This window comes from Monodon monoceros, unplaced genomic scaffold (assembly GCF_005190385.1).
Source record: "Monodon monoceros isolate NGI ecotype Baffin Bay Population unplaced genomic scaffold, NGI_Narwhal_1 Super_Scaffold_11, whole genome shotgun sequence".
Taxonomy (NCBI): domain Eukaryota; kingdom Metazoa; phylum Chordata; class Mammalia; order Artiodactyla; family Monodontidae; genus Monodon; species Monodon monoceros.
The window spans coordinates 130391657-130405674 of record NW_021703767.1 but is presented as its reverse complement, the minus strand read 5'-3'; the positions used below and the strand labels follow the sequence as shown (position 1 = coordinate 130405674).

Genomic DNA, 14018 nt, shown 5'->3' with positions numbered 1-14018 from the left:
TAAATACAAAGGAAAAATATTAAAAGCAGCAAGGGAAAAGCAACAAATAACATACAAGGGAATACCTATAAGGTTAATAGCTGATCTTTCAGCAGAAACTCTGCAAACCAGAAGGGAGTCGCAGGGCATATTTAAAGTGATAAAAAGGAAAAACCTACAACCAAGGTTATTCTACCCAGCAAGGATCTCATTCAGATTCGATGGAGAAATTAAAACCTTTACAGACAAGCAAAAGTTAAGAGAATTCAGCACCAACAAACCAGCTCTACAACAAATGCTAAAGGAACTTCTCTAGGCAGGAAACTCAAGAGAAGGAAAAGACATACAATAACAAAACCAAAACAATTAGGAAAATGGTAATAGGAACATACATATCAATAACTACCTTAAATGTAAAGGGATTAAATGGTCCAAGCAAAAGACGTAGACTGGTTGAATGGATACTAAAACAAGACCCATATATATGCTGTGTACAAGAGACCCACTTCAGACCTAGGGACACATAGAGACTGAAAGTGAGGGGATGGAAAAAGATATTCCACGCAAATGGAAACCAAAAGAAAGCTGGAGTAGCAATTCTCATCAGACAAAATAGACTTTAAAATAAAGACCATTACAACAGACAAAGAAGGATACTACTTAATGATCAATGGATAAATCCAAGAAGAAAATATAATAATTGTAAATATTTATGCACCCAACATAGGACTACCTCAATACATAAGGCAAAAGCTAACGACAATAAAAGGGGAAATTGACAGTAACACAATAATAGTAGGGGACTTTAACACCTAGCTTTCACCAGTGAACAGATCATCCAAAATGAAAATAAACAAGGAAAAACAAGCTTTAAATGATACATTAAACATGATGGACTTAATTGGTATTTATAGGACATTCCATCCAAAAACAACAGAATACAGATTCTTCTCAAGTGCTCATGGAACATTCTCCAGGAGAGATCATATCTTCGGTCACAAATCAAGCCTTGGTAAATTTAAGAAAATTGAAATCATATCAAGTATCTTTTCTGATCACAATGCTATCAGACTAGATATCAATTATGGGAAAAATCTGTAAAAAATACAAACACATGGAGGCTATAAAATACACTACTTAATAGCCAACCAAGAGATCACTGAAGAAATCAAAGAGGAAACCAAAAATTACCTAGAAACAAATGATAATGAAAACACGATGACTCAAAGCCTATGGGATGCAGCAAAGCAGTTCTACAAGGGAAGTTTATAGCAATGAAATCCTACCTCAAGAAACAACAAATATCTCGAATAAACAGCCTAACTTTAAACCTAAGGCAATTAGAGGAAATAGAACAAAAAAACATCCCAACGTTAGCAGAAGCAAAGAAATCATAAAGATCAGACCAGAAATAAATGAAAAAGCAATGAAGGAAACGATAACAAAGGTCAATAAAACTAAAACCTGGTTCTTTGAGAAGATAAGCAAAATGGATAAAACATTAGCCCAATCCATCAAGAAAAAAAGGGAGAAGACTCAAACCAAAAGAATTAGAAACAAAAAAGGAGAAGTAACAACTGACACTGCAGAAATACAAAGGACTATGAGAGATTACTACAAGCAACTATATGTCAATAAAATGGACAACCTGGAAGAAATGGACAAATTCTTAGAAAAGCACAACCTTCCAAGACTGCACCAGGGAGAAATAAAAAATATAAATTACAAGCAATGAAATTGAAACTGTGATTAAAAATCTTCCAACGAACAAAAGCCCAGGACCAGACAGCTTCACAGGCGAATTCTATCAAACATTTAGAGAAGAGCTAACACCTATCTTTCTCAAACTCTTCCAAAATATAGCAGAGGGAGGAACATACCCAAACTCATTCTATGAGGCCACCATCACCCTGATACCAAAACCAGACCAAAATGTCACAAGAAAAGCAAACTACAGGCCAATATCACTGATGAACATAGATGCAAAAATCCTCAACTAAATACTAGCAAACAGAATCCAACAGCACATTAAAGGGATCATACACCAGTATCAAGTGGGGCTTATCCCAGGAATGCAAGGATTCTTCAATATATGCAAATCAATCAATGTACTACACCATATTAACAACCTGAAGGATAAAAACCATATGATTACCTCAACAGATGCAGAAAGCGATTTGACAAAATTCAACACCCATTTATGATAAAAACCCTCCAGAAAGTAGACACAGAGGGAACTTACCCCACATAATAAAGGTCAGATATGACAAACCCACAGCCAGCATCATTCTCAATGGTGAAAAACTGAAACCATTTCCACTAAGATCAGGAACAAGACAAGCTTACCCACTCTCACCACTATTATTCAACATAGTTTTGGAAGTTTTAGCCACAACAATCAGAGAAGGAAAAGAAATAAAAGGAATCTAAATTGGAAAAGAAGATGTAAAACTGCATCACTGCTTGCAGACAACATGATACAATGCATAGAGAATCCTAAAGATGCTACCAGAAAACTACTAGAGCTAACCAATGAATTTGGTAAAGTAGCAGGATAGAAAATTAATGCACAGAAATCTCTTGCATTCCTATACACTAATGATGAAAAATCTAAAGGAGAAATTAAGGGAACACTCCCATTTACCACTGCAACAAAAAGAATAAAATACCTACGAATAAACCTACCTAAGGAGACAAAAGACCTGTATGCAGAAAACTATAAGACATTGATGAAAGAAATTAAAGAAGGTACAAACAGATGGAGAGATATACCATGTTCATACGTTAGAAGAATCAACAATGTGGAAATGACTATACTATCCAGAGCAATCTACAGATTCAATGCAATCCCTATCAAACTACCAATAGCATTTTCTACAGACCTAGAACAAAAATGTTCACAATTTGTATGGAAACACAAAAGACCCCAAATAGCCAAAGCAATCTTAAGAAAGAAAAACAGAGCTGGAGGAATCAGACTCCCTGACTTCAGAGTATACTACAAAGCTACAGTAATGAAGACAGTATTGTACTAGCACAAAACCAGAAATATAGATCAATGCAAGAGGATAGAAAGCCCAGAAATAAACCCATGCACATATGGTCACCTCATCTTTGATGAAGGAGGGAAAAATATACAATGGAGAAAATGACAGCTTCTTCAATAAGTGGTGTTGGGAAAACTGGACAGCTACATGTAAAAGAATGAAATTAGAACACTCCCTAACACCATACACAAAAATAAACTCAAAATGGATTAAAGACCTAAATGTAAGGCCACACAGTATAAAACTCATAGAGGAAAACACAGGCAGAACACTCTAGGACATAAATCACAGCAAGATCCTTTTTGACCCGCGTCCTAGAGGAATGGAAAAAAAAACAAAAATAAACAAATGGGACCTAATGAAACTTCAAAGCTTTTGCACAGCAAAGGAAACTATAAACAAGACGAAAAGACAACCCTCAGAATAGGAGAAAATATTTGCAAATGAAGCAACTGACAGAGGATTAATCTCCAAAATATACAAGCAGCTCATGAAGCTCAATATCAAAAAAACAAAAAACCCAATCCAAAAATAGGCAGAAGACCTAAATAGACATTTCTCCAAAGAAGATATACAGATTGCCAACAAACACATGAAAGGATGCTTGGTATCACTAATCATTAGAGAAATGCAAATCAAAACTACAATGAGGTATCACTTCACACCAGTCAGATTGGCCATCATGAAAAAATCTACAAACAATAAATGCTGGAGACGGTGTGGAGAAAAGGGAACCCTCTTTCACTGTTGGTGGGAATGTAAATTGATACAGCGCCTATGGAGAACAGTATGGAGGTTCTTTAGAAAACTAAAAATAGAACTACATATGACCCAGTAATCCCACTACTGGGCATATACCCTGAGAAAACCATAATTCAAAAAGTGTCATGTACCACAATGTTCATTGCAGCTCTATTTACAATAGCCAGGACATGGAAGCAACCTAAGTGTCCATCGACAGATGAATGGATAAAGGAGAGGTGGCTTATATATACAATGGAATATTACTCAGTCATAAAAGAAAATGAAATTGAGTTATTTGCAGTGAGGTGGATGGACCTAGAGACTGTCATACAGAGTGAAGATAATCAGAAAGAGTAAAACAAATACCGTATGCTAACACATGTATATGGTATCTAAAAAAAAAAAGTTTCTGAAGAACCTAGGGCCAGGACAGGAATAAAGACTCCGACGTAGAGAATGGACTTGAGGACATGGGGTGGAGGAAGAGTAAGCTGGGACGAAGTGAGAGAGTAGCATTGACATATATACACTACCAAATGTATAGCTAGCTAGTGGAAAGCAGCTGCATAGCACAGGGAGATTAGCTCAATGCTTTGTGACCACTTACAGGGGTGGGATAGGGAAGGTGTGAGGGAGACGCAAGAGGGAGGGGATATGGGGACACAGGTATACATATAGCTGATTCACTTTGTTATACAGCAGAAGCTAACACACCATTGTAAAGCTATTATATGCCAATAAAGATGTTAAAAAAAAAGATGAAACAGATAAAAACAAAAAAACAAACAACAAGAACAACAACAAAATGCACAGGCCAGAAATCACAAGTAATAACAAAGAAATATCAATCTCTAGGTATGTCTTCCCCAAAAGAGGTTCAGCTGTAAAAGCAACAGCCTATGGTAGTAATGTGTTAACAAACTCCCTTTCCTCTTTTCCCCACCCAGCCAAATTCTGTACCACCCATGGAGACTTCGAAATCACACCAACTACTTATTTACCCTCTAATTAATTAAAATTCAATAATTAAACTTTTCCGTTCCTCAGTTATACAGTCCACCTTTCAACTGCTCAGTGGCCACCTCTGGTTGTCGACTACCTACTGGCCAGCACAGGCAGAGAACATGCCCATCACTGTAGGGAGTTCTAGTGGACAGTGCTGATCTCCAGAGAGGCTCTTTTGCCAAACTTCAAAACTCTGAAAAAGAAGCTCACCTTGTTTTTCTCTCTCTCATCCTTACACCCCCAACAATCTCTTTATTATGCAAATCAGTTTAGCCTCTCAGGTTTTTCTTTTTTCTTCACTTAGTCATTTACCAGATTTCACATAACAAAGACACTCAGGAACTGACACAGCGGGCATGAATCCTCTTCTGCATTGTTTTCTCTGAATTCTGTAATTCTGCACATAGAAATCTCTCTGTAATTCCAGACATATTCTAAGGGACAGATACAGGAAAATGTGCATCAGTTATGTCCCAGGGCAATGGCCATGTTTGCCAGTTTTCACTAAACATAGAAGGTAGTAGGTGTGTGGTTTAAATAGACTGTCAGGTGCTTCTCAGTTTGAGCACAGGACCACACACTGAACTTGCACCAAAAAGTAGGTGTTAGCACTAAATAAATATGGACTACTTCATGACTGAGTACATGATTCTCCCAGTTACTGTGAGTTGTCAGAAGGTCTATGTGCTTGTCAGTTACCTCTGTGCTTTCAAGTGTGTTCTGGACTCTTCCCTGGAACCTTGCCAACTGGCTTCCACCAGGGGTGTGGTCACTGGAAGGCATGGATGGGAGACCTGAGATGACAACCCCTTCCTCATCTCCCTTTCAGGCAACGTTTCCAGCATTACCTGCATCTCCTCTACCTTGCTGGCTACCATTAGATAGGCCCTCCTTCCACAGATCCAGCTTCTGCTCGATGGTCCAGCTGGTACTAACACCTCCTTTTGTCCCTCTCTCCCAGTGGTGTGCTGGTAAATGCTTAGCAACCGGTTCTCTTGGTGGGGAGAAAGTTCTGATTTGAAATGTTTGCCAATGTCTGTGGTGTAAATACTTATACCCAGGCTAGCAAAATTCCTGAAGATTTAACAATTGACTCTCTCAAGCCTCTACAAGCTAGCTTCAGTATATCACTGCTCTACCCTAAGTCAAGTAGCAGCTTCCCGTTGTTAATCTCTGGATTTCCTCACAGTTCCTACTTAGTTTCTCAAGATTCCCAACTCCTTTGTTATTAGTTATTGAATAAAATCTTTTCTATTAGCTACCTGGTGTGGGCTCTGTTTTCCAAACTATATCCTAAATGTATAGCCTTAAGGTTAAAATTTATTAGAGAAGTGCTTCTCAAAGTTCCACAGTATAAATCAGTCATATCACTAAGCATGCTGGAAGTTCAGCTGACACTACTTTTAAAGAGTAAGACTTTCTAGATGAAGGAAGCAGTGAATCAGTTTACAATGTGGCACAAGCTTCTTATCTCATTGTGCACTGGTAACAAAATGTTTGCAGGCTGGTAGCTGTGGGCAAACACACTTTAAGTAACTCTGTAGAAAAGCACTTTGGAAAAGCAATTTGGCAAATGTATCAAAAGCCCCCAAAGTGTCCTATCCTTTGTTCCACTAGTTCCACTTTGACAGACTACCTCCTAGGAACTCATCCAAAAAGAAGGGAAAAGCCTTATGCTCAAAGATGTTTACTGCAGCATTATTTAAAATAGGGTAGTTTTGTGTGTGTGTGTGTGTGTTTGTTTTTTTTTGTGGTACACGGGCCTCTCACTGTTGTGGCCTCTCCTGTTGCGGAGCACGGGCTCCAGACACGTAGGCTTAGCATCCATGGCTCACGGGCCCAGCCGCTCCGTGGCATGTGAGATCTTTCTGGACCGGAACATGAACCCGTGTCCCCTGCATCAGCAGGCAGACTCTCAACCACTGCACCACCAGGGAAGCCCAAAATAGGGTAGTTTTGAAAGCAACTTCAAAGTGAAAAAAATAGGAAAATGATCAAATAAATCTGCTTGATGGGATATTATGCAGTCTTAAAAATTATAATTATGAATATTATAACAATATGGAAAAAAACATATACTACTAAGTAATAAAATCAGGAAAGAAAATTTTATGTGCCTGATAAGTATCATGTAAGAATATGAATGCCAGAAGGAAAAGACTGAAAAGAAATATATACAAATAATAAATAAATTATGTAAGGGGGGGTCTCAGGAGATGAAGTCTTTTTCTCTAATTATCCAAGACGGTCCTATTATCCTAATGTAGATATTCCATTTAGTTTTGTTAAACAAAAACTAAAAGACAGTAAAGCCCACCAACAAAGTCATGGAGAATATTTAGAAGGGAAAAAAAAGACATTACACATTAAGATGTCTGTGAATGCTGTTTTATATTTATAATATAAGACCTGGATGAGCTGGAAGTTAAATGAAGATCCCCTATCTGCCATCTGTCATTCATCCCCTCATGCGTGTTATGTTGCCTTCTCACCTGAATTTCTTCTGCTTACCAACTTCTATCAAACCACCCTTTCAGAGAAGTGGCTTTTATCACATATGTACAGGTAAGTAAACATGCTACCTGTGAGGTCTTCTGAGCCTTCTTCCTGCTGTGGAGTGAAGACGTTGGCCCCTAGAGGAGCACCTGTCAGCTCCTTGCAAACAGATGGAAGAAGGACTCAAGTCTATCCTCAGGGATCCAAACAAGGTATTTGTCTACACTTGATCTACTCAGTATGGATTCAAACCCCTCACCCAAATTCCACTGGGCATCTGGTTCCCTTAGAGACAATAACAACTGCTTCCTTGGCTGCACCCCCTGTTCCTCCCTCTCCTGCCTTCCACCTGAGACCAGATATTTTAAAACATTGCTAACTTAGACCACGTACCAAGAACAAAAATTAAAAACAACAACAACACAACAACAAAACAACCCACAACTTAAAAACAGTCCTCATCCAATTTGTTTCAACTTTTAAATAAACAAACAGAACCCAACTTCAGAGTTCAACATGCAATATTGCCACACAAACCACCAAAGACCACACCAATGGCCACCATAAGTATAAAATAGCAATAAAGAGCTCAGGCCCTGGAGCTTGACTGGGAAATATTAGATTTTCCACTTACCTAATCTTTGTTTCCTCACCTGTCTGTTTCCCCATAGGATTGTTATATGGACAAAGTTAGTTATTTTACATAAAGCATTTAGAACAGCACCTGACACTTGATAAGCACCCAATAAAGTTTAGCTAATATTAAGTTTTCACTCCAAAAAATAAATGTGTGATGTGGCCCCTGTAAGGCAGTCCCTGTTGCCCATCCCCAGGGGCTACTATGTCTAAAATGAGCACACAAATTAAGGGTAAATGTCAAAATATCCACAGTATTAAAACATCATGATATGGATGTTGATATCCATCGACAGATGAATGGATAAAGAAGATGTGGTACATATATACAATGGAATATTACTCAGCCATTAAAAATAATTAATTAATGCCATTTGCAGCAATATGGATGGACCTGGAGATTATTATACTAAGTGAAGTAAGTCAGACAGAGAAAGAGAAATATCACGTGATATCACTCATATGTGGAATCAAAAAAATTATATAAATGAACTTATTTACAAACAGAAACAGACTCACAGACTTAGAGAATAAACTTATGATTAGCATGGGAAAGGGTATGGGGGCAGGATAGACTGGTAGTTTGAGATTGATATGTACACACTGCTATATTTAAAACAGATAACCAACAAGGACCTACTATATAGCACAGGGACCTCTGCTCAATATTCTGTAATAACATAAGTGGGAAAAGAATTTGGAAAAGAATAGGTACATGTATATGTATAACTGAATCACTTTGCTGTGCATCTGAAACTATCACAACATTGTTAATCAACTATACTCCAATATAATATAAAAATTTTTTAAATAAATAAAAATCATGATATAAACAGAAATGTGATCATATTCATTTCTAGAATTTTCCATCTCACCGAAATAAACGACCTGAAGACAGGAAATGCCAAAATATTTTCAAATCACTCCTCCCGCCATGCTTCTGTCCATTTCACTGGACATGCCTACCTCGAACCACTGCCCGTGGGACTGCATCTTGAGGATGACACAGGGGTCTGGTTTGGAAAGGGCATCTCTGTCGGAAATGCCTTTGCATGCCACACGCAGCTCAACTTTGGTCAGGCAGGGGCTGTTAAAGATTCCCAGTGTATTGGCAGCTGACTCATAAATGTTGCTCATCTTCTTCATTCTGTTTTAGGCAAGAAAAAGAGGAAAAAATAGATGCCAATCACCACAGTATTTTTCAAAGGAAAAAGCTTCCCAGTCACCCTTCAGGAAAATGTTCAACACACACTATTGAGTACTGAATATATTAATTATCTAGCTTTCCACAGCAGGGTCAGAGTTCCAGTGAAACAAACAAACAAACAAAAAAAACCAAAAGAAAAAACAACCAAAATACCCAATAGGTGCTAATGCTCTTGGCTAAGAACACTATTTTCTTATATGATTTGCATACATTTGCATAGTAAAATTTTTAGTCTGTGAAATAATATTAACGAATTAGTGCAACAGACTGCAAACTGTAATCCAGTTCTATATTAAGTGCATGGCTTGCGTGAAATTTTACAGAGTTGTTGGTTAATCAGTTTAGTCACATTCCAAGTTGTTCAGATTCCTCCCAAATCCAGCTCTTCTTTTCCTTCTGTGTGATGGCACAGAGAAGGACATTGTCTGACCTGAAGAAACAGTCCAAATTTCCCTTCCCCAAACCCTGGCTCCGTTTCTCAAGATGCCTTCAGCAAACCAAGTCCAAGAGAGACCCAGCATCTGATCTCCTGCCTCAAGTGCATTAGTCCATTCTCTCCTTTCCCTTCCCTGCTCCTGCTACCATGTCAGAAATGTGACTGTGACCATTTGAAGGAGAGCACAAAGACTAAACCATGGAAACAGCAGCCACAAGTAAGTACTGCAGGCCTCCTTCCTGTCCTCACATGGTCACCTTTCAATGACACTTTGCATCACCAAGGCCCAGGGCTACAGGGAACCCCCAGAACCCTCCAACACTCTCCTTCTCAGAGGAGGGCTGGGCCTGTAAGGACATCAACAGAGCCTCTCAGGGGTGAAATCAATATCCTTCTCATGATATTCTGTTTCCCTGTAGATTCCCTATGAGAAACGGCATTGGTGTCCCACAGTGGAATTTCTTCATCTATAAAATGAGGATAATCCATCCTTCTCCCTTCCCTTCTTCCACAAATATTCAGCAAGTCCCCTTGGTATCTGGCACCATGCTAGGTTTGAGTACACCATAACCTCTTAAACACACACACACACACACACACACACACACACACACACACACACCAGCTGGTCTCTCCAAACTTAGCAGCTAGCTCCATGCCAAAGGCAACCTTTTCCAACCTGACAATGCCCCTCCCTCATGGCAGATGTCACTGGAATTTTCTATCCCAATGCTCCATCACAAGGCTCTCTGCCCTCCCTCCCTTCCACATTCCAACTCTCTAGTTCCCTATTTATCTAATTATTATGAACACATGTTTTTCCCTATATATGCTTAAGGGAAGTTGCACTGAATACCAGAAATTTATCTCCTAGAACAGAAGTGGACAAACTATGGCCGGTGTGCCCAATCTGGCTTGCCACCTGCTTTGATACATAAAGTTTTGTTGGAACACAGGCCTGGTCATGCATTTACATATTGTGTGTGGTTGCCTTAATAGATTGCAGCCCAGAGTATTTGCAACAGAGGCTGCATGGCCTGCAAAGCCTGAAATACCTACTCTCTGGCCTCTTCAGAAAATGTTTCCCAGTCTCTGCTCTAAAATATCAGGTAAGGGGAGTTTGCAGTTGGAAGGAGTTGGGATTCTCTTTCAATATGTGCTGTGGGATTAGTCTGAGGGTGAGAGTTGCTCTATCCTCTATCATACTGAATATTAATAGGGATTTTGGGACATTTGTTTTTTTACATACAAGAAAATCCAAGCTGAGAGGGGATTGGAACCTTGCCCGTGTCACACAGTTATTCTAATGGAAGAGCTAATACTGAAATGCCAGTTTTCTATCTTTTAGCCCATGCTATTTTTTACCATATGTAAAACGTTGGCTGGAGAATTGTTTGAATCTACAAAGTAACAGCGGATATGACAATATCTTTGATTTATTTCAACCTCCATGCAGAATCATTCTTTCTATTTTTAAACAAATTTTATTCATATATAGAAAATGCACAAATCATAAGTGTACAGCTTAATAAATGATGGTTCCTCTATTTTTACATATTGTGAGCAGGCCAATCAGTAGAGCAAAATAGAAGGCAGAGCATATGTTAACTTCAGTTTATAAAAAAGTGCACAGAGAAGGAATAGACTAGTAGGAGGATGGTTTTGTATCAGGCAGTGTTGGAAAAAATGTTGTGAACTCTCTATCAACTTTTTGATAAGAACAGCTTATCCTTCCTGAGTTCTGCTTTCCCAAAGCATTAGTTGGCTCCTTGGATCCACACTGCTCTTCTGAGTTCTGAGTGGCCTCTCCTATCTCTGGGAGGCATTGCTACCCCTTCTAACTGGCCTTATCCTTACAGGCTCATGGCCATGTCCACCCCCTTTCTCTCTCTCTCTTTTTCTTAAGGACTATTTTCTATTTTAGGTTCATAGCAAAATTCAGAGGAATGTTCAGAGATATCCCATATGCCACCTTCCTCCTCCATTACCTTCGTTACAATCGGTGAACCTCCACTGACTCATCATAATCACCCAAAGTCCATAGTTCACATCAGGGTCCACTCTTGGGGTTGCACATTTCATGACTTTGGACAAATGTATAATAACGTGTACCCCCCATTACAGTACCATACAGAGTAGTTTCACCATCCTAACAATCCTCTATGCTCCACTTATTCATCTCTCCCTAACTCCTGGCAACCACTGATCTTTTTACTGTCTGCATAGCCTTTTCCAGAATGTCACAGAGATGGGAGGCTTTTCAGGCTGGCTCCTTTCATCCAGGACCCACTGGCTCCTTTCTGTATAACACAAGCTTGCCTATAGAATGGAACACCTGCTCTAATGCCAAGTATTAATTGTGGGATGTAATGGAAAAAAGACTGTCAAGGAGACATACAGTTCCTTCCAGGGTCAAATCCTGGCTCCTTCACTCACTATGTAACCTTGAACAGGGTTCTTAACCTCTCTTGTAATAATACCTACCTTGAAGAGTTGCTATGAAGGGCAGATGAAATAATACATGTAAAGTGCTTAGTACAATGCCAGGTATACAGTAGATGCTTCAAAAGTAGAGCTATTATTATTGTAATCTGCTCTCAAGATTAAATCACTCATTCTCCCACTGCCAACTGGAACTCTCTTCAATTTTCTTGCTATTACTCCAGGATTAAGATTCTACTTGACCCCTTAAATACATTCTCTTTGCAGCCCACACAGTCTGGGCATAACACTCTCCACCTAAGAGCACAAAACCACCTCTCAAATCAGTAGTTTGTCTGAGGATTCATACACATTAGCCGATCAGAAGGCAGATACTAAAATATAAGCGACAATCTGATCATATAGGCCAAAAGCTGTCTAAAATAATTTAAAACTATTAGGAAAGCTTCTCAAAATATGGATTTTATGCCATAACCATGAATGATATATCCTAAACTGTAAGTGTACATAGTACTCTGAGATATTAGCTGGTAGTAAATTTACATCGTTTATAAATGAATAAACAAATGAAATTGGGGCACATGTTCAGAGACTTTTTTAAACCAGTGGGGTATATGATCTAAAATTTTTTATGAATCATTCTTTTAGGCAAACACTTGGAGGATTTAGAGCTGGGAAAATAGACATGATGAAATAACCATTTGATAAAAATTAATCTAGTGCCAATACCATGGCTGGATTAGATGAGAGAAGAAAGTTTATGATTGTCAAAGGGTGGTCATTATTTATTCCTCCTTTTTTCATCGATTTCACCCCCCCTTCTTCTTCTGCTCAAGGACCTAAGAGGCTGACCTCCACTGAATGACAGCTCACTGTTGGCTAGCCTCCTGTGCTATGGTCTGAATGTCTGTGTCCCCCCACAAAATTCATATGCTGAAATCCTAACCCCTGAAAGTGGTGAGATTAGGAGGTGGAGACTTAGAGAAGCGATTAGGTCTGAGGGTGGAACCCTCATGAATGGCATTAGTGCTCTTACAAGAGAGACCACAGAGCTCCCCGGGCCCTTCTGCCATGTGAGAACACAGTGAGAAGAGAGCCCTCACCCAACCACGCTGTAACTCTGATTGGGATGTCCAGCCTCCAGAACTGTGAGCCAAACCCCTATATGACCCATGTCCTGAAAGGCAACTCCATCTCCAAGGTTCTCACTTCACTTTGGGAGTACTGTTTCTTCCTTTGGCTCCTTCAGGCTTACACTCATTCTAGGGTTGGGCCGGCATAAGTCCTTAGGTTTGGTCCCTGCCACCCACTGGCTGAGAACAATCAGTCAAGTCTCCAGAAAAAGCGCAGCTGTGAAACATTCACAGCCAACACTCATATCCACTGGGCACTGGGGGATGGATACACTAACTTGATAAAGGGGTATTGGGCAGAGCATCAACAGGGTCTATTTCACCACAGTGGTTAGTCTCCTTTAGAGCAGGGACTACTTCTTATACTTTACCCCAATAGTGTTCGCCTTAATAATATTTGTAGACTGGTGATGAAACCACTACAAATCCTGACTTTCGGGGGGACAGGATATAGGCCATGTCCATGCACAAATGAAAGCCACACCTAGATGGACATATTGGAGATCATGAGTTCCTCTGTCTGTCCAGAGGTAGCAGCAGTCCTGACCTTGATTTTGGAGATGGTATATAGGCCAGTGAATTCAGACCGTTTGGCCTTGGCCCAGCTGAAGCTCACTGCTGAAAGGTGATCACAAACTATGGTTCTGTCAACCAGTGATCAGCTACATCCGGCTCCAGATAAGTGGAGTAAACAAGTAATTTCACACTCTGTTAAAAGACAGGATTAATATGGCCAGATTATCAATACATTTTCCATGGCCTATTTAAATCCTTTTGTTGCCTTTCATACAATAGCCTGGTTTTACAGAGACTAATGTCTGCTGAGAATTATTTTGATGAAAGCTGACTTTTGGCCAATTTTAGAAGCAAATTATAATTGTCCTTTCACTTGG

General features: G+C 39.4%; 1 protein-coding gene across 1 annotated transcript in view; it reads right to left on the bottom strand.

The window, feature by feature from the left end:
* CPNE4 (copine 4) overlaps nt 1–14018 on the bottom strand; it is a 575473-nt gene that overhangs the window by 408877 nt on the left and 152578 nt on the right. Inside the window, exon 2 of the mRNA XM_029214600.1 lies at nt 8874–9054. Within this exon, the coding sequence (XP_029070433.1) occupies nt 8874–9054 (181 nt within the window). The remainder of the gene's footprint in view (nt 1–8873; nt 9055–14018) is intronic.